The 21,136-nt window shown below is 36.2% G+C and overlaps 3 protein-coding genes and 1 long non-coding RNA gene across 8 annotated transcripts; 2 read left to right on the plus strand and 2 right to left on the minus strand.

Moving 5' to 3' along the window:
- Nucleotides 1-246: 246 nt before the first annotated feature.
- Nucleotides 247-2,637, minus strand: LOC105115976 (uncharacterized). 3 transcript variants are annotated; one of them, XR_840455.1, is made up of 3 exons: nucleotides 2,462-2,637; nucleotides 2,033-2,248; nucleotides 247-900 (listed from the first exon to the last, which is right to left on the minus strand). It is a non-coding gene; the product is annotated as an uncharacterized LOC105115976 (long non-coding RNA). The 3 variants fall into 3 exon arrangements; XR_840454.1 differs by having other exon boundaries at nucleotides 247-924; XR_840453.1 differs by having other exon boundaries at nucleotides 247-949.
- A 958-nt stretch (nucleotides 2,638-3,595) lies between these two features.
- LOC105115977 (uncharacterized) lies at nucleotides 3,596-5,199 on the minus strand. 3 transcript variants are annotated; one of them, XM_011013093.1, is made up of 3 exons: nucleotides 4,666-4,933; nucleotides 4,500-4,575; nucleotides 3,596-4,369 (listed from the first exon to the last, which is right to left on the minus strand). In XM_011013093.1, the coding sequence occupies exons 2-3, from the start codon at nucleotides 4,548-4,550 to the stop codon at nucleotides 3,737-3,739; spliced, it is 684 nt and encodes a 227-aa protein (XP_011011395.1). In that variant the 5' UTR covers nucleotides 4,551-4,575; nucleotides 4,666-4,933; the 3' UTR covers nucleotides 3,596-3,736. The 3 variants fall into 3 exon arrangements, with proteins under 3 accessions (XP_011011395.1, XP_011011392.1, XP_011011394.1); XM_011013090.1 differs by lacking the exons at nucleotides 4,500-4,575; nucleotides 4,666-4,933 and adding an exon at nucleotides 4,940-5,199; XM_011013092.1 differs by having other exon boundaries at nucleotides 4,500-4,933.
- Nucleotides 5,200-11,510: 6,311 nt separating this feature from the next.
- Nucleotides 11,511-19,229, plus strand: LOC105115978 (uncharacterized protein F52H3.2-like). The gene is made up of 13 exons (XM_011013094.1): nucleotides 11,511-11,758; nucleotides 11,942-12,099; nucleotides 12,228-12,319; nucleotides 13,064-13,177; nucleotides 13,786-14,116; nucleotides 14,649-14,828; nucleotides 15,471-15,551; nucleotides 16,088-16,306; nucleotides 16,486-16,628; nucleotides 17,061-17,227; nucleotides 17,680-17,897; nucleotides 18,062-18,154; nucleotides 18,548-19,229. Exons 1-13 carry the CDS (start codon nucleotides 11,557-11,559, stop codon nucleotides 18,740-18,742), a joined length of 2,193 nt encoding a protein of 730 aa, XP_011011396.1. The 5' UTR covers nucleotides 11,511-11,556; the 3' UTR covers nucleotides 18,743-19,229.
- Nucleotides 19,230-19,459: 230 nt separating this feature from the next.
- On the plus strand, nucleotides 19,460-21,136 carry LOC105115979 (uncharacterized). Its single transcript, XM_011013095.1, has 2 exons — nucleotides 19,460-19,576; nucleotides 19,795-21,136. The coding sequence occupies exon 2, from the start codon at nucleotides 20,423-20,425 to the stop codon at nucleotides 20,942-20,944; it is 522 nt and encodes a 173-aa protein (XP_011011397.1). The 5' UTR covers nucleotides 19,460-19,576; nucleotides 19,795-20,422; the 3' UTR covers nucleotides 20,945-21,136.

Consider the following 21,136-nt stretch of genomic DNA (forward strand, 5'->3'; position numbering starts at 1 on the left):
AGAAGATTCTGTCGCGTTGGTGGAAAAAGAAACTTGAGCCATAGTAATTTTGCTTAGCCATGGAGTCTTTCATTGGAAAATTTGGCGTAGAACTGTATTTAAAATTGATTTATGCGGAAGATTATCCATGCATATATCATCCTATCTCCTCGCTAGAGAAGAGGAAAGATGGATGGAATATTGGAAATGCAGAGTTATTTTCATTTTCCAACTCGCTTTGCACAGTGAGTGTAAGCCCCCGTAAAACTCAAGGGTAAGATTCTCAATTTATGGACATGTGGAGAAAAAGCAACCCTAATATCTAAAATATTAATTATAAGAAAACAAATTAGAAACAAAAAGCTGTGCATGATGAATCCTAAGAAAATTACTACGACCTAAAAATGTCTAAAATAACACATCATTAAATTAAATTAAATTAAATTAAATTAAATTAAATTGGCCCTCCTTCTCAGTATCAGCTTATGAAGATTTGAATGCTTCTTCTGGTCAAAAGAGGGGCTTGCAGCCGGCCGATACTCCGGGAATAACCTCCCTGTATTGTACCTCACACCACAAGCGTTACACAGTGTTTTCGGACCCAGTGGACCGATCCTCCATTGCGGCGTTTTGTCAATTTGACAGTGGGTGCAAACTCTCTTTAGGAATTCATGATTTTCTAGTGCAGAAAACACACAATCTTTCGTCGGCCACGCACGCTGCTTTAATCTCCGTTTACTCCTTGGTTTCTTTTTAGTTATACCGAATTTAAAATCTCTCGATGGAGTAGTTTCTATCTCCTCTTCGGATTTTCCCAAAAAATCTCCAAAATCTTCCAAGAAGCTTAACTCATTGGTTGATTTAAACCCATCGAGGAAATCAGTAACGCACTCTATGGGATCCTTAGGGGCGCTAAGTCCACTGCCAATCCAATCAAAATCATCACTGACATTGCAGACATCATCAGAAGCTGGAAAAAAAAAGGTCAAGGCATATATAAAGAGAGACACCATCGTACAAGTTGTCACAAAAAGGCTAAGGCACATGCAGAGGGAGGCAAAGGGATGAATTAGGTTTTAATTAAGGTTTATTTTCTATATATTTATATACATATAGGAGAAGAAGAGAAGGGTTTTAAGTGAAGTCCGTAAGTATTATGGATATTCATGAACTGCGTGAGAAATTATCTCTACAGAGGCGGACCAACCAATAAAACCTAGAACATAGTTCCCTAGCAAATACACGAATACGGCTGTGTTAGGCAGTTTTGTTTTTTACGAGGTTTTGTCCTTCAAACACTCAACGAGATTTGGATGAAGGAAGAAGTAAAGGAAATCTTCGATTTTGGTGTTTCATTAGCCTGAGAATTCAATTAAAATAAAATTTCAGTCTGTGCACAAAAAGGGTAGTCTTGAGATTCTACGAATTTTGTGATTTGAATCATCACCATGCATGTCATCACTTTCTCAGCCATCTTTATGCATCACTCAATTCTCAAAATGCTAATCCTCTCTATAATATATTTTTAAAATTACATGGAAACGAAAAAATATATATTCATCAACCAGGGTATTATAAATTTAATTAAAATATAAGAATATATATGAGGACTATGAAGCTTATAAAGAAAAACAATATAGGAAAAACATGTTAATTCAATGAGCAGGAGTTCCCATCGGTACAAAGCTATATGTTCAGTTTATAATCATTTAATTTATGATAAATTTATTATGGTTATAAATATTTACAAAGATTCTGATATGCAAATTAAATATATATTACATTTGCAATTGATATAAAAACAAGATGCTAATATGTTTTTGAATATATTAAAACAAAACTAGAAAAAAATATTTACTTTTCGAGATACTTTAAAATTAATTAAGTTTTATTGTTGGTAAAGATCAATAATTTCTTTTTTAAAGCTTTATTGCTTCATGTAAAAGATGTTTTTCAATGAGATCCAATGAATTAATCAAAGAAAACTTAGCAGTCTCTCTACAAGACTTAATCTAAGCTTTAAATTTTGGAGATATATTAAAAAGAAACGGACCTTTAAAAATCAGAAGAACAAGGCTGGAAACTTTAGCGAAGAAGAGATCAAATTCTGTTTTTTTTTTTTAAATGCACCCCAAACACTCTTCTTTAACGCCTTGATTGAGGTTGGCCGGAGCTAAGGGATCTGGCTCTATTGAGGTTTAGCATTTCAGTCTTGGGTGGCATCTCCAATGATGTTCGGCATGGTGCCAACTTTATCTCGCCGTCAAAGCTTCAGGGTGAGACCAAAGGAAGAGAAGGCGTCAGGACAGACAAAATTAGGCCTAAAAGCTTACAAAAAAAGAGCACTAATGGCCCCTTTTCGGAAAGAGTTTTTATTTTACCATTATTGCCTTTCCCTATCTTCTATTGTTTTTCATGTAACTGGGACGACTAGCAAGACAAACTCAACAAAGGGGAGAAAGCAAATAGATTCAATAGATACCTTAGCCACTCCCTAATAAGAGAGAAGGTGGGAGCTCCATCTCTGTGCTTGAATGCCTGGCCCTGCATCGAAGGAAAAGTCCTCTCTCTAAATCGGGCATCACCTGATTCGACGAGAAAGGATGACCCGATGTTTTGCCCTTCCTAGGCTTAGTGCTGAAGCTCAAGGGTCTTCAAGTCAAGACTTGCAATTGAAGGGAACATTGAGGCCCACGGTCTCAAAGTTTGAGGTGAATAATCAAAGCGGCGGGCCCAATGAACTCCCCGATTGTGCACCGAAATGGAGCCCACGGTTCGATAACTCGCTCTGATTTGTCGCAAACAAAGAGTTTCGATTTTAGGAATTAAAAGTTGATAGAATTTCTCAAACACTTTTGATTATCCTCGAGATGAGCTAAAAAAAATAATTATTCATGAAGTAAATCTAAAAAAAGCGAGAGGAGTTAAAAACTAATAATTATTCATTATCTAAACCTAAATACAGATTTTAGTTGGCAAAAAATATATTTTTATGATCCAAAATATTGTTTTACAATGAACTTAAAATTTGAGTTTGAAGAGAACACATGATACTAGAACTTCTCTCTTCTAAAATCTTTGATATCATTTGAATTTGATCTCAATTTTTCACTAAATATGTCATAAGGCAAACTTATTTCGTTTTATTGTGGGATAAAGCTTTAAATTTTTTTAAGTTTTATCAAGATATTCTGACTAAGAGTTTTTTAAGATTATTTTTTTTGTTTATCTATAATTTATTTATTGAAATTATATTAATATTTTATATTAAATAACTTATATTGATATTGAAGATAAAATTTCAATAAAATTATAGCCACGAAGTAATTACTGGACATTTGAGTTCTAAGAGGGAAGAGTTGTGTCATGATTCATGAAAGCACTTCGTAACAAGTTCAAATTCAGGACTAACTACAATGCAATCGTAGCACCAAACAGCAGTCCACCTAAACAAGCAGCAAGAAGAACTTCAGGAGACGGCTAGAGTGCTATGTTTTGAACTCTGCAATGCATGATTAATTTCAATTGAGTGCTACATCTTGAAATCTGCAATGCATTGCAGCAGAAAAACGAACTTATTCTGAGTCTGCCACGAAGAGCCCTGATGAATTCTTTCTGGTGTAAAGAGCGAGTAACTCAACTGACATTTATTATACACTCCACAGTGGAAGGGGTAAAATACTAGTACAAAAACTATTAAGTTATCAATGTTCAACGAGGAGATAATTTTAGTACAATGGAACTCAAAACTTAGAGCTTAGAGCTTGACTTTTCCTGCAAGCATATATGTTCTGTAGTTGACATTTCTAACCAATTCAGGTCCACCCCAAGCACTCTCAAGCTCCCTCACAACCTCATCAGACAATAAATTCACACCTTGTTCCTTTGCTGTATTCACAGCAGAAGCTGAACTCAACAACTTCAAAAGTCTCTCAAACGACATCTCCATTGGCAAGTCCAATTCCAGAGGCTGCCCCTCACAACCTACGCCTACACTTTCAAAAGGAAATGGAAGTGTCTTGTAACACTCAAATGCGTACATGACTTTTGGGTTTTGAAAAGGAAAAGTTCCCTCGTAGAATTTCCTTAATAGAGGATCCATTTCTGGGCTAACTTGGATGATGTTGTAACTCCAAACAGCAACCACACCTCCAGGCTTCTTTAACACACGATTGACGACAGCGTAGAATTTTTCTAGATCAAACCAATGAACAGCTGTAGCCGCAACAACTAAATCAACTGAATTTTCACCCCCGATTAAGTTCACTAGTTCATCATCAGACATTGTTGATGGAGAGTGAAAGTATTGAACTTGGGGATGTTGTATAGCATGCTTTAACTGTTCTTCACTTACGTCAGTTGCAATCACTTGTTTGTAATGCTCTGAGACCTGCAGCGCATTTACAAGGATGTAAGATGCATCATTTATAACAATTTCTATTTTTTTCTCAACCAGAAAGTGATGATTCTATAGATATAAAAAATCAGGAAGCAAATTCTTCGGCTAAGTTGAACCGTACTATAGTGATGAACTCTGTATTAGGATGAAGTTCCTCATCAGAGCCAAACATTGGTAGAATCTGATTATAGCAATTTCTTTTCAAGGAAATAAACTAACGTTAGTAATTCATATAAAAGAAAAGTAAGACAAAAGGTGATGAACTCCAGATTCAAGTGTTGATTTACATCAGAACTTCAAATTAAACCTTGTCACTCCTCAGTCATCACCATCATGAGCACTACTAGGTTTTCAGAATAATATCATCCTTGATTTACCATCATTAATTCCTCTCAAGCTAGCATTTGATAACTTGGATTGAATAAGATGGGACAACTTTTGCTGCTACGTTTGGCATATATGCAAATGGAACAAGAAAAAGGGTGTTTCTAGGTGGCTGCAAAGAATCAACATAGATCAGATCTCAATATATTTAGAAAGTTCGAGGGAGAAAATACTAACATCAATAGCAGCTTGACCATTGCCTGTGCCAGCATCCCAAGCTAACGAGTGGTCAGGGGTTAGAGAAGCCAGCATTGAAAACCATTCGCTTGGATATCTTGGCCTCGCATCCAAATATATTGCTGCCTGCTTGTCATACAACTCTGCCATCTTAATTCTTAAGGATTCTGAGAGTATAATTTCTTGTGAATGTTTTAGGGTCTGTTTGAAGGATTTGCCGAATTTATAAGAAAAAACTGATCCTTCTTTTCTGCTGATATATTTATTGTTTAAAGAAAGCAAATTTGACCTGCATTATAGGTAGAGTGCTGATGCATGAATCTGAATAGCAGACTAAAGAAGTGGGCCCGAATTATTCTTCGCCCTATAAAAGTAAGTCATGGTCATCTCAAATGTCTCTATCATTCTCTGGTAAACGTGGGCCCAATTCCTCGGGATAGGCCATTGTGAGAAACGTGACGAGACCGTAACCCCAGGCTAATTTCTCACAATCTTAAAATATATTTTTTGCCATCTCACTCATTTTTCTTGTTCTTTTTTGTCTGTTCTTTCGTTTTATGTATCTTCGATGGTGAGGCTCTGGCTAAAAGGAGTTTACGTTCTTTAATAATGCTCCTTATACCGAGTATGAGTGAATCTTGGTCCGATGGTGGCTTGGATACAATCAAATAGTTCTATCAACTGACTTGCATGCAGACTTCCTTTGGTGGCTTTGAAAAAAGAAGCTATTAAGTAGTTAAGGTTCACGGAATTGGAGTCATAGCCTGCAATATTCTTGCATGAAGTTGTTGCAGTAACCTTCTGATGGTAAAATTGATGAAAACGTACACGTTTTTGGAGCATGAAGACAAGTCATCTAAAGGGAGGAGGTAAATCTGCTGGCATTCATTGTTTCACTAAATTTTTCACCTCATTGAAGCCTGGAAAGAAAAACTCACAGCTTAACTTTTCCAGCAACCGTACAAGCCGTGTAGGCGACAATGAACTCACCCACGCAATCTTCCAGTTTCTTTATATATATATATATATATATATATATGCAATTTCCAGTTGCCTTTCAAGACTGAAAGCAAATCATTGAGCAATATTTTTTGTGCAATAAAGTGTATAAGCAACTAAAGCGCACTCTCGCTGGAGAAGTAAGAGAAGTCTGCATGCCCTTTTGATGATTTTCTAATTCAGATGCATGCATTCACTCTTCTCGTTTTCTTTTTTTGAGAAAGAACACCAATCTCGAGCTAATAATCAAACCTCCTGACCCAGTTCAGGAAAACATCAGCAGAGATACAGTACCAGAAGGGAAATAAAATCAAGAAGCCAGAAGTGAGTTCATGTTGATATATAAGAACTTTTTAGCGTAAAACAAGAACCTTAATCTTCTTAATTAAAAAATATTATTTATATGATAAGCTGCAATTCTGTAATCTAATTATTTATATTTATCGGAAATAGATTAAATATTATTTTATAATTTAATTATTATCTATTCAAATCACATCTGATTTATATAGGCAATAATTATACGAATACAATCAATTATAAAAATTATATCAAATTTAGAAGAAAATTACTATGTTTCTTTAGAATAAAATTGTTACGCGCTATGTATTTAGAGCATTGTCTAGTTAGAGCTATGTCTATATATTTACTTCTACAGAAAAATACTAATGAAAAATTAAGTTTGTAAATGCCATTGGTTTTTTTACATAATATCAAAACTTAATTAATCAAACACAAATCTCACACGAATCCCCTACTATATGACGAACCTCAACCCCATTGTTCTCATTCTACAAATAGCCAAGCATCACCCATTAATATTCATTAAGACAATTTTGCATTCCTTACCAACATCATATTAAATGAAAACAATTATTTATTATGGCCTCAACTAATAAAGATGCACATTAATACTCGTAACAAAATCAGATATCTCACTAGCGAAGCAAAAAAACTTGAACCTGATGATCTCATGTTTGCAACATGGATCACTGAAAGTCAAAAAATGAAAAGTTGACTCATTGATTCAATGCGTCTATTACTAATATAGTGATTTATTCACCTATCCACAACCAAGAAAATATGAGAGGCTATATTGAAGACCTTCTATGATAGCTTAAATGAAACTCGTCTATTTGAATTAAATAAAAAATCTTTCTATATCAAACAATAAGGTAGACCTATGTCCACTTATTACAATGAACTGGTTGCTTTATTCTAAGAAATCAATCACAGAACTACTTCTCAAGTAAAGACGGTTGAAGGAGTGATCCAGTTGCATTCAACAATACATCAACTTAGGGTTCATATATTTCTGAGTGGCTTTGATTTCGAGTTTGATCAAGTCCATGAAGAAATATTACATAAAAATCCAAAACTAAACTTGGAGAGTACATACGCCTGTATAACAAGGGAGTTTCAATAAAGACAAATAATAAGAAACCATCAAACGACTAGTGAGCACTTCGCGCATTCTGCCATATTCACAAACTAATCTCGTTAAGGACTAGCTTTTGGAACAATGAAGAGCCGAAATAATTCATTTGCTGGAAAATACATAAGCCTCATCTATAGGCATTGTGGTGAATCAAGACACTCAAAACAAAGGTGTTATGAGATTATTGGTTATCCTAAATGGTGAGATTTCTCAAAGAAACCAAGGAAGAAATTCGCAAGAAAAGCCATAATGACCAGGGCTGAAGTTTAAGCTACCGCTGCTAATAAACTATCATTTACTACTAATGTTGCTCACTTGAGCAGTACTAGTAAGGCAAATACATTCTCTGCATTTACTAAGGATAATAATTGGATAATTAATGCAGGCGCATCAGATCACATGGTTAAAGACACTAGTTAGTTACAATCCCTCCACTTTTCTATACTTTCTTTTACTTCCACAGCTTACGGCAATACCTCCCCTTTTATTGGTGAAGGCATTGTCGTCTTGACTCAAAATCTCACCTTAAACTTAGTTTTAGTTGTCCAATCCTTCAAACATAATCTATTATCAATTGACCAAAGTACTTCCACTCTTAATTGTATAATAACCTTCTAGCCTTTATTCTGTGTGTTTCAGAATATTCTGACTTGGAAGATTCTTGGTTCTGGTGTTAAACGTAGCAACCTCTATTATTTAGAACTTACAAAAAAAAAAGAGGACAAAAATTTGATGAAGCATATCAAATTAGAAGTTCATATACAAATCAAGCCATAATATGGTTATGGCACCAATAATTGGGACATCTTTCTTTTGGATATCTTAGAAAATTATAACCGCATCTTTTTAACGTAGTTCATGATTCTGAGTTTGATTGTAATATTTGTGAAATGGCTAAAAGCCATTGTATTACTTATTTATCGAGTTTGAATAAAAGTTCAAAACTTTTTGCCGTTATACATTCTGATGTGTGGGGTCCTGCAAAAATTTCTACCATATCGAAAGCCCGTTATTTTGTCACATTTATTAATGAATGTGCCAGAATGACTTGAATATCTTTGCTACAAAAAAAAGTGATGTGTTTACAGCATTTCAGGAATTTCATTGTATGGTGGGTACTCAATATAAGAAACAGATTCGTAATTGGCAAACTGATAATGCTATGGAATTCCTAGATACTTCTGTTTAAAAGTATCTACATCACTATAAAATTCAACATCAAACTTTATATATTTATACTCCACAACAGAATAGGTTGGCTGAATGAAAAACAGACAGATATTAGAAGTGGTTCGTGCCTTTTTCTTTGGCATGCACATGCCTTAGTAGTACTGGGGGGAAGTTATAAAGTTTGTTATGTATCTTATCAACCGAACACCTTCTCGAGTGATAGATTTTCAGACACCTCAACAACTGATGCAAGCTTTACTGTTCACCTTGCACCTTCCATATAGTGAGCCTAGAGTATTTAGGTGTACTGCTTATGTTCACATTCCAAAGGTGTTACAAACTAAACTTAATTCATGTGCCACTCGATGCATTTTTATTGGATATTCAAAATTCCAAAAATGATACAAATATAATGATCCTTACACTAAAAAATTACACATCACCTTGGATGTCTCCTTCCATGAAACTGAACCATTTTATTCAAAAAAAGGTTTTATCATTTCCTCTCAGGGGGGTGCAACCTAGCAATGAACATTTGCTACAAGAGAGTGGCAGTAACAACTTTGTTGAGCTGGGAAAAATGATTGAATAGCTTGGGAGTATAAGAACTGATAAGGAGTCACAGGGTAAAAGCACTAATGAGGAGTCACCAATAAATGTAGAGTTGCCTTTGTTAACACCATTAACCAATGAATCTTCTCATAATGTTGAATCCCAAATAATCCTACAACTTATATTTTATGAATTCACTGTATTTACTTATATTTCTCATGCCCAAGATGTTCATCCTGCTAATGCAGCCCTACGATGTTCATAAAGATCAAATAGTTGTGTCTTAAAGAAACAGTATGAACTTGAATATAGAGTCAATGTCCAATATCCAATCAATAATTATGTTTATAACCATAGGCTGTTTGAATCATATGCACTCACTATTAATCAATTATCCAATATATCCATTCCTAGTAATATACAGAAAGCTTTAATAGATCTTATTTGGGCCAAAACATTAAATGAAGAAATGCAAGCTTTGCAAAAAAACTCTACCTAGGAATTTGTCTCCCTACCCCAAGGAAGGAAGACATCAGGTGTCAATGGGTGTTCATTGTGAAACTTAAAACCGAGTGCAACATTGATAGATATAAAGTATGGTTGGTTACAGAAGGATATACATTAAAATACGGTGTGGATTATCAAGAAATTTTTGCACATGTTGCCAAGTTTGACAAAATTCATATTCTTATATCTATAGCAGCCAGTCGGGAATGGCCTTTGAAACAATTTAATGTTAAAAATATGTTTTTTAATATGGACTTAGAGGAATAAGTATATATGGACTTGTCACCATGTGTGTAGTGCAATTCTAAAGATAGGAGTAAAGTTTGTTGGTTGAAGAAATCTCTATAGGGTTGAAACAATTCCCTAGAGTTTGGTTTGGGCAGTTCTTATTTGCAATGAAAGTATTAAATTATAAACAGAGTAATTCAGACAATACTTTATTTATAAAGCACCAAAATAAAAAGGTTACAACCCTTATTGTTTACGTGGATGAGATAGTGTTTATAAGCGATAATCCAGAGGAGATGACGCTGTTACAGGAACATCTAGCCGCTGTATTTGAAATGAAAAGCCTTGGGCAACTCAAATATTTCTTAGGAATTAAAGTCATAAAATTAGCTCACGAGATTTCTATGTCACAACTCAAATATGTGTTTGATCTGTAGACAAAGACGGGCATACTTGCTTGCAAATCAACATCAACCCCCATAGACATCAATCACAAGCTCAATATCTTTCCCAATTAGGTTCTAATAAACATGGGTTACTATCAATGTTTAATTGGTTGACCGATTTATTTATCACATACAAGATCAAACATGGCCTATGCTGTTAATGTTGTAAGTCAATTTATGAATGTACCCAATGAAGAACATTTACATGCAGTGAATAGAATTTACAATACTTAAAGGGTACTCCAGGAAAAGGTTTGCTATTCTTAAAACATGAGGCCTCTAACATTGTGGGATATACTGATGCTGATTGGGTAGGGGATAAAAAAATCTACAACAAGCTACTTCATTTTTATCAATGGAAACCTGGTTACACATCGTGGTAAGAAGTTGAAAGTTGTGGGTAGATCGAGTGTAGAGGCAGAATTTTGAGGTATGGCTCATTAGATATGCGAATTATTATAGATTCTAAGAGTCCTAACAGAGTTAGGGATTCACTGTACGGACTCGATGACTTTACACTATGATAATAAGGTAGCCATTTCCATTTTGCATAATCCTGTCTAACATGACTACATAAAGTATGTTGAAATTGATCGTCATTTCATTAAAGAAAAATTAGATCAGAAACTCATACAATTTTTCTTTGTCCAATCAACATATTTGTTAGTTGATATTCTTACAAAAGCCATTTCAAAACCAATATTTCAGAGAGTAATTATCAAGTTAGGCATGACTAATATCTATTTTTAAATTTGAAGGGGAGTGTTGATATGATGAATTACGATTTTGTAATGTGATTATTTATAGAAACTAGATTAAATATTATTTTATAATTTGATTAATCTTGTATAAGCAATAATTATGTGAATTTAATCAATTATAGGAGTTATATCAAATCTCGTAGAAAATTACTATACTTCCTTAGAATAAAATTGTTACTTACTGAGAGCATTGTCTATTTAGAACTCTTCCTGTATTTTCTCCTATAAGAAGAGGATACTAATAAAAAATTCAGCTCATAAATACCATTGTTTTTCTACAAAAATAAACAAAAATCATAACCAGGCTCATAAACTACTTCCTTGTTTGTCTCCTGATACAAACTATAAGAGTATAGGTATTTGAGTGTGAGCAATAAAATAAAACAAGGACCAAATCGCAAAATAAATCTTCTTGTTTTTCCTTTTGGCTGGGACCGAACTCCCGCCCCACTTCGTTCCTCAACTCCCCCTAATCTTTATATTTTTCCACAACACCACAAATTGAACCCCCAAATAATGGCAACTCTCACTCTCCATCTCTCCCGTCTCGCCCGCCACCACTTCCATTTCTCTCCCCTTCTCTTCACACCCAAACACCTTTCCATCTCCTTCCCCCGCCGCCGCCACACCCCCGCTACTTTCTTCCCTCTTTGCTCCTCCTCCTCCACCACCTCCTCCCGCCGCTTCTCAGTTTGGGCCACCACTCCCGCTTCCACAGGTTCTGGAATAACTCAATTTTCCATTTACCTTACCAAATAATCCTAAAAAGTTTTGTTTACAAAGTTTGAACTTGTTATGGGTGAAATGTATGTGTTAGTTTGAAGGTTTTAAGCTTCATTTCTTGTGAATTGAATGCAAAGGCACATGGTTTCTTTTTTTTCTCTATTTTTTTTGTTTGCAGAGAGCTGTAGTGATGGTGGTGGAGTGATCAGTGATGAAAGATATGATGTGATTGTGGTTGGAGGAGGGCATGCTGGCTGTGAAGCAGCGCTTGCTTCTGCTCGTTTAGGGGCGAAAACGCTTCTTCTAACGCTAAATATTGATCGAATAGCATGGCAGGTTTTTCCTGTTAACTTGTGCAGCCCCTGTTATTGAATGCCTTGCATAATCTCGTTAGTTTTTAGTCAAATTTAACTGAAAGAATCTTGAAAAGAAGAGTTTGTTTTTTATTCTTTTTTCTTTCTCAGCCTTGCAATCCAGCAGTAGGTGGGCCGGCGAAATCACAACTAGTTCATGAAGTAGATGCTCTTGGTGGTGAAATTGGGAAGGTCGCTGATCGGTAATGCATAAAAAATAGTATGTTTACTTGAGAGCTACTTGCCAGATTGTGCGCAACTCTGCAAGTGTTATTCTTTCTTGTTGATGGCGTGACTCACAGTTTAGAGAAATTTAGCTCTATAGGATTAGGGAAATGGAATCATGGGCTTTGATATCTCATATAAATTTTAGGGAAGGACAACCTACATATTAGCGGGACTTGATGGGATGCTAGGAGGGGATTTCGGTGGGGGAAACCTATTGGTGAATTGGCGGCCATATTTGGTTTCTTTCATGCTGAGTCCTATATCACAGTGCCAGGTCATTCTAGATTCCTTGGTCAGGGTAGAAACCAACCACCTCTCCTTACAAACTTTTCAGAATTGCAACTCTTGATTAGTCTTTTTAAGTTCTGCAGATAAGTGACTGTGCCCCTTAATCAAGGATGAAACTGAATTTAGGCACTGGGAAGGGTAGTTGGTTGGGGAAACATTGTTTTGTTAGCATGAAAAGGTCAAGAAGTGAACAAAGATATTTCAACGAGCCAAGTAAGAAAATGACTGGCGCCATATCAGGAAAAATGAATTATGAGTCTCAGGTTAACACAGGTTATTATTTTCATCATTTTGATGTATTGCTTGCTTTTTTCCCTTAGGTTATGCTTATTCTCAAAAGTCCTTCATCAATTTGTTTAAAGTGAATTGCCTTAGTGTTAAATATCTGTTTTTTAGCTTCACCTATGTCTGCTTTGTATAACATGCTTCAGGTGCTATATACAAAAGCGTGTGCTCAACACGTCGAGGGGTCCTGCTGTTCGAGCTTTGCGTGCACAAACTGACAAAAGGGAGTATGCTATGGAAATGAAAACAATAGTGGAGAGGTAACTTAACAAACTTAGCTTTTCTTATTAGCTATTTGTGCTTGCATTTAATAGCTCAAATGTGCCTATACACAACTTATTTAACCTCATGTTGCTAAAATTGCAATGCTGGAAAACTACATCCAATTTTCTATCAATGCACAGAAGTTATCATGGTCTTTATTTCATACTTCCATAAACAGGCTTTGACCAAACCATGGTCAAAATAACTCTTACAATCATGTTCATGACTGTAATGTCACAGAAGCAGGCCATAGCAGGCAATACATAATAGCCATGGATTCTTGAAATTTTTTTCAATTCAATGATTCAGCTACTATGGGGGTATACTAATACTTTCAATTTTTTATAGTAACTGCTGAAAATAAAATACGAAATTTATCTCTTTCCATTCGTCACTCTATAATGTGTGATGGAGGGTCTCGTAGTAATAATAACTTTCAATTAAGATGTATGAATACCTTTGTGCCTTTGAATCCAAATTTTTTTTCCACTACAATTCTGCATTTTTCAATTATGGTTTTATTTTTCAGCACTCTTGCAAATAACTCAATTTTTGGATGCCTCAGCACCTATCTACTGATCTGAGCGATTTGCTTCCATTTCAGCACTCCAAACCTTTCTATCAGAGAGGCAATGGCGATAGATATATTATTAGGAAAGAATGACAATGTGGAAGGTGTTCGCACTTTTTTTGGGATGAATTTCTATGCTCCGTCAGTTGTTCTTACAACCGGAACTTTCATGAGTGGTAAAATTTGGGTTGGTAGAACTTCTATGCCTGCTGGAAGAGCTGGGGAATCAGCTTCAGAGGGACTGACTGAGAACTTGCAATGCCTTGGTTTTGAAACTGATCGATTAAAAACTGGAACCCCTGCACGTGTGGATATTCGTACAGTAGATTTTACTGGATTAGAACCCCAGCCTGGAGACAAAGAGGTCGTTCCATCTAATCTTATGTGTAGGTTCAGTAGATTGCATTCAGCATAATTCGAGATTGCAAATTATGCCTCAAAATTTGGTTTAGAAAACAGATTATAATTGTACAGGTTGTCTTTTTAAAAAAATGTGCATGGATATTTGTGGTGACTGGTGAAGATGTTTCATTTATTACCAGCATCCTACCATTGATTCTCACATTGTCTATTTATCAAACTTTGATTCGTATGTATGCAATGCTCACTGCCACATCAACTACATTCATGATACAGCACTTACAGAGGTGTTAGTGAATTTGCTACTTTTGCATGCAGTAAACTGATCGGCAGGTTTTTGATGTCGTATAGGGTTCATGTCTCCCTCGACACAGACTTCCTCTACCTGAAACAAAACTTTTATCTAAATATAATGGGCCCTGTGGAATCAAAACCTTGTTTGGAAAATGATGATATTATGCCTACTATGATTAAAATCAAAACCTTGTTATCAAGTGTTTAAAATCATGTTCTGATTGTACGTTAATGATTGACAGGTACATTGGTTTAGTTTTGATCCAGATGTACAAATTGAAAGGGAACAAATGTGTTGCTACCTAACACGCACAACAAAAATTACCCATCAGCTTATTAAGGAGAACTTGCATGAAACTCCCACTTATGGAGGGTGGGTTGAAGCAAAGGGTCCTCGATACTGTCCTTCCATTGAAGATAAGGTATACATCTGCAGCTAATGTATCCTTATATACGGTTGCTCTATGTGCCATTCTTTTTCTATAGAAAAGGAGAAGGGGTTGTCCCTATCTTAGCTCTTAAGATGTGTGCATATATTGTTCAGAACTCACAGGAGCTGGATTTTAAAATCTGTACAGTTTCTGGACACCAACGACTGTCCTAATTGTATAAAATAAATCAAGATAAATAATTTCCTGTCCTCTTGTCATTTTAAATAATCTTAAATGCCCAGCATATTCTCATTCCTAGGTGTGTCCCCCATCCACCGCGGTGTGGAAAAGGGGGAAGATCCTGTAGACAATGAGTGGCACCAATTCATTGTCAACAGTTTTGTGTATATGACCCCCCCCCCCCAATTTAAAATGACATGCCTTCTTACATTAAGTTAGTGCAGGTGAGTACATGAACACATTTCCTTCTTTGAGGTTTTAATAATTGCAGCTAAACTTTTTCTCTGTTCTGATAGATTATTTTAATATTATTTAAGATGGTTTGTTGGTAAGGGGATTGGTTTTGGAAAGTAATTTTTTTTTACTTTACTTCATTTTGGAGTATAGTTTAAGCATCTGCGAATTTGATTTAAGTTCCTAATGCAATATGCATTGCTATTATCTTTCCCCCAGATTGTAAGATTTCAAGATAAAGGGTCCCATCAGATTTTTCTTGAACCTGAGGGTAGAAGTGTGCCTGAGCTGTACGTGCAGGTCTGTACCTATCAACTCTGTTCTTCTGCACTATTACATTGATGAACAGTTTTTTCTTTGTGATTGAGAAGGATTTAACATTTGGACACGATTTGCAATCAAGTAATTGAAAATTGTGTCTGCATTCTCTAGTGTCATTTTGTGACCTGCCAAGCTTCTGGATTAACATCATCCTGAAAATGCAATTTTCAGGGGAAGATGCAAAAATTTCCCTTGTGGTTTCAACTGATGAAGTTTTGTTATCTTGCACCATAGTATAATTTGGTGTACTCTATTATAAGGGCCTTAACACCATTACTTAAGTCACAAGATTTTATAAATGTTAAACATCTAGTTCAGTTTGCCACCTTATTACCAAATTATGGAAACTAAGGCTCCCGCAAACAGAGTAAACTACATTGATCCTTGTGCAAAACAAATAAAAATTTATCACTGGAGTTCATGTGGCCAAATCCACATGGTATTGTTTTGCATTTCACTCATAACGATACTTATTTTACCATTTTGACATCAATTAACTATTTACTTGCTTACAGGGGTTCTCAACTGGTTTACCAGAAAGACTGCAGTTACCACTCTTGAGAACTTTGCCTGGACTTGAAAACTGTTCAATGCTGAGGCCTGCATATGCTGTGGAGTATGATTTCCTGCCTGCATATCAATGCTCTAGGTCTCTAATGACGAAGAAAATTGATGGTCTTTTCTTCTCTGGTCAGATTAATGGGACAACAGGGTATGAAGAGGCTGCAGCACAGGTTATCATCTATCAATAAAATCAGCTTCTGTCTGTGTATTGCTGATGTTATTTATTTCTTGTCACTTGTTGGTAATATATTTTTTATTGTTCCTAGCATAAAATGCAACATTGTTTTTTGTCCTTGGGTGAATAATTATATGAGGGTTTTGATTTTTTTTTTCCTTTTGCTTTATGTAGGGAATTATTTCTGGTATTAATGCTGCAAGACATTCAGATGGTAAGCCCCTCATTGTTCTCGAGAGGGAAAGCAGTTACATAGGGACGTTGATTGATGATCTGGTCACTAAGGACCTTCGAGAGCCTTACCGAATGTTGACAAGGTAGATTGCCTCTGGAGAGTAATTATTCAATTTCATAGAATCATTCCTTTAATGTTGCTTGACGCTTATCTTTGGTAGTATACTATGATATGAAATGCTTATGTCTCTGAAAAGCTAATTTGGTAAGTATTTCTCATCCATGGTGTAATTATCAGATCATGTTGTCTTGTGCACAAAGATGAAAAGTAGAGATGGTTTTAGTACTATTTGACACCAGGCTATCTCCTTCCAAAAGCCTACTTCCTGTACCCATGCTTAACGTTCAAGATATAGTTGTTTTTCTATGTAATCAATGAAATAAAAGTGATGGTCCTGACTGTTTAATTTGTAAATATGGTCTTCTATCTATGAACTGCAAATTAATTTCAAATATGCATTGTTGTCCTTTTGTTATACCAAAAATACTGTATTGATTTTTCTCCCTCCTCTTAGCCGTTCAGAACACCGATTGCTTCTTCGATCTGATAATGCTGATAGTCGTCTAACACCTTTGGGGCGTGAAATTGGGTTGATAGATGATAGACGGTGGAAATTATACCAGGATAAGCAAACTCGAATCTTGGAAGAGAAAAAGAGGTTGAAAACAGTCAGGATTTCAGGTTTGTATTCTTTCATTCCAACAAAGCTGGAAGTAGACAAATATTTTAATTGTGAAATAGAGATATAAATCATACATGTTCAAGAATTTCCTAAATGTCCTGTTAATTGATATTAACCTTGAAAATGCTCTCTCGGATAAAAGAGTGGGTGGTAGATGGAGACAGAGAAGCAACCACTATGGAGAAATGGGAGCAAGATACATGACCTTTATTTGTTTCTGGCCAAATGCATTTTTGTGCCAATATTGAATAATTATTCATCGACTAGATTGCAATATTATTGCTCGAAATCAATCTTTAACGGTGGACAAGAATCTACACCATGGGGATTTTGGGATCACTGCTGTTCTCCTGTTCTAATTTGGGTATCCAAAACTAATCCAAAACAGAGAGAGGAAACACAGGGTTGTATGAGGATCCAAGTTAACATCTGTTTCCAATATTACTTTCAGGAGGAGATTTGGCTGTAGACATTACCCGTGTGTCCAGACAGCCCGTGAGGGACTCTTCAACACTGGAGAGTCTTCTAAAGAAACCACATGTGCAATATGAAGTTTTTGATAAGCATGGTTTTGGGAATGAACAATTATCCAGAGCGGAGAAAGAGGGTGTAGAGATTGATGTCAAGTATGAGGGCTTCATTATGCGCCAGCAAATTCAACTCCAACAGGTAAGCAATCACTGTTCTCTTGTAGGATTAATGAGGGAATAAATTTTTTTTCTCACTGTTAAATTATTTAGCACGTGTATATACATTTGGTGTGTGCTAATTACTTCATCTTCGCATGTTTCTTATATCTTGTCATATAAATCAAGTGCTTATTCTACTTGTAGATGGCCCGTCAACAAAATAGACCACTTCCTGAGGATTTGGATTACCATGCAATGATAACTTTGTCTCTTGAAGCTCGCGAGAAACTCTCCAAGGTTTGTAGCATAAATAATGTCTGTGGATTTCTGACAGAATTTTCTGTATTCACTCAAACTCCTATAGCTTGGTGGATTAAAACTACTTCCTTATTTTGATGTTCTTGTCTGATACAAGTTATGGTGTGAGGGAGCTATTTTCTATTTTCCTGATAACTTCTTCCTGTGCATTTGGTATTCCGTACACTTTGCCATTTCAATGCCAAGTGCAAATTTAAGTGTTTGTGAATAATAACAAGTTACAATGATATCCTTTTGGTTGTTCCTATGAGAGTGAGAATTGAGATGACGCTCTTGTTTGAAATTGTCCTATATATTCCCACTGCTAGACATAATTTTTTTTTTTTTTTGAAATTCTTTAAAAATATGGTTCTGGTCAAATGTAATTTTCAGGTCAGGCCACAAACCATTGGTCAAGCAAGTAGAGTGGGTGGGGTGAGCCCTGCTGACATTACAGCTCTTCTCATCATCATTGAAACCAGCCAAAGGAAAGCTCAGGCACAGAGAAGACATGAGATGCTGACTTCTGTCATGACAGAAACCGATCGTGAGTCCAGTGCCCCTTCACCAAAAACAATAACCTTGTGATGTGTTTGAGCAGAGGAGACACAAGATGCTGACTTCTGTCATGACAGAAACCAATCACGAGTCCAGTGTCCCTTCAACAAAAACAATAACCTTGTGATGTGTTTCTGATTAATCAGTGGTTCAGTGCTTATATTCTATGCCAGTCAGTTATGCCATATATAACACTGCCATTTTTTTATAGTAGTTCAATAACTGTTGGCTAAAGACCGGGTCTTATTCTTAATGGAGGCCTTCAGAATGATGCAGTGGCAATTTTGATGAAGTTGTCTGGTGGCAGGACCTGTGATTAATCGCTTCTCCCCTTCGCTGATGTTGTCAAAATCCAGTGACAGTTGTCCTGCTTCCATTGGCTATTACAGAGTGGATTCTTGTACCGAAGTTCACTTTTATGAGTTCCTCTCATAAGCTGGGCGTGGAAATAACTTTCTAACAGAATATTCATCATAGAAGTTTTCCTTATTCACAGTGTTGTCATCTTAGCAGGCTAGATTTGTTTTGTTACAAATAAATCATACCCCATGTAATTAGTCTCTATTTATTTCTTTATTTTCTTCATGGAGGTTCCTCTGAATTGGGAGCTCTCACTCTCATGAACCCTTTTTCATATGAATTTGGACATTGAACCATTGACAGGGACGAGTGGAGGTAAGGTAACCGTCTGAGTAGATTACATAGTCCCGCTTAACAGTCTGCTGGCAGCATATTTGAAAAGTGGACCATGTGAATCACAACTATTCAGTTATGCCCTGAACTGCAAGAAATAGAGGTGAAAAGATGCTAATACAAATGAAACAAAAAATCGCATGACAAAAAGAAGCCCTAACGTTCTCCAAGGTATGTTTTTGAGTCGCATTAATGCGCAGGTGATGTATCGAAAGGTTGATGGAGAAGTGAAACCCAGAGTGCTATCTCTGTTTGGTTCAAGTCGGACTTGGGAGTCTGGGATTGTCTTGTTACTTGGAAAATGATTTACAAACAAATAAATTTTGCAAAAATTTCATACCAAATGTCGGGGCAATGGGATAGACATGTTAGCTGAAGTTATTGTGCAGGTGAGAGGGAATGCTGGGAATAATATGAGGTGATGGAGCATATTGTTGGCGGTGTTAGGTGAACATGATGGTTGAGAATGGAAATTTGGATTGCCTCCAATCGTTGTCGATCATGCTTCATTTATGGAGCAGGCAAAAGGGAAGGAGATCTTGAGTACAAGGTGTGTTCCTGTCACCTCAAAAAAGACTAAAAAAAAAAGAAAGAAAGAAAGAAAAGAAAAGAAAAGATGGCTAAAAATAGAAATGCTACCATGTAAAAAAATTAACGAGCCATTTCATCTTGTAAGTAGCACAAATTTTGGGAATTCACAAGCGTGCTCTCATGTAACAAGAAGTCCTACCCGATTTTCACTCTCTCGTTTCCCTGTCTTTGGTGTCAATTTTGAATATGTCCACCCTGTGAAAAATCAGACGAAACATCCTCGTTATGCGTGCAATTAACAAGAAGAAACATCAGTGTTCTTCTTCATCATCATCTATCATGAATTCTTCCTTATCCCTGCAAAATCAAAACCAAATTCTCTCGTTGATCACGCATACACCAACATCCCAATGAACAAAAATGGACGAGGATAGAGAGGAAATACTAATCATTTGATCTTCCTGTCCGTCAAGTTTCAACACACAAATGCCTGTAGAAGACCCCACTTCTGGGCGCTTATTGATATGGTTCATCTCTTTCTTCATGTTTATTACTGTAGCTGCTGGAGGCAGCTTATTGCTTATGTATCTTGTCCTCCCTTCAGACCCATCTAGGGCTTGGCTTCCTGTTGCCGGTATAGCCCTGGTTTGCCTGCCTTGGCTTTTTTGGTTACTTACATGCATCTATCGGTTTCTTTCGCGATTCTTTGGATTTCGGGTTGCTATTGGTTCTGGTGGCGGTGGTGGAGGAGGTGGTCGTGCTCGTGCAAATGTTTTTAATACGACAGGAAATGCAGCAACTAATGACCAGTCTGGTAACATCGAAACTCAGGGAGATGGAACGCGGGATGAGTTTGAAGGGCCCACGATAACGGTAGAGCAAAATGATAGTGGTGGCAATGGAAATGCTGCAATTAAGAGGAATTTATCCTCAAGCAATTCAATCAACAACATGTCTTTTAGATCACATGAGAGTGAATTGCCATTGACCTCATCCATGGCATCTTGATCAATTCATTGAGCTCAGGTGGATTGATCTTATCTTTGGCATGGGATATTGATGAAACCTTCTCAATTCAGTCTCTCTCTTGATCATGGATGAAATATAGGCAATTCACTCATCCATCTTTCATTATAATTATCTTGAGATTGTTTCAAGAGTTTTGCTGCTTCTTCCCGGATTAATTGCTAGGGCATTTTC

Source organism: Populus euphratica, unplaced genomic scaffold, assembly GCF_000495115.2.
Source record: "Populus euphratica unplaced genomic scaffold, PopEup_1.0 scaffold818.1, whole genome shotgun sequence".
In the NCBI taxonomy this organism is placed as follows: Eukaryota; Viridiplantae; Streptophyta; class Magnoliopsida; order Malpighiales; family Salicaceae; genus Populus; species Populus euphratica.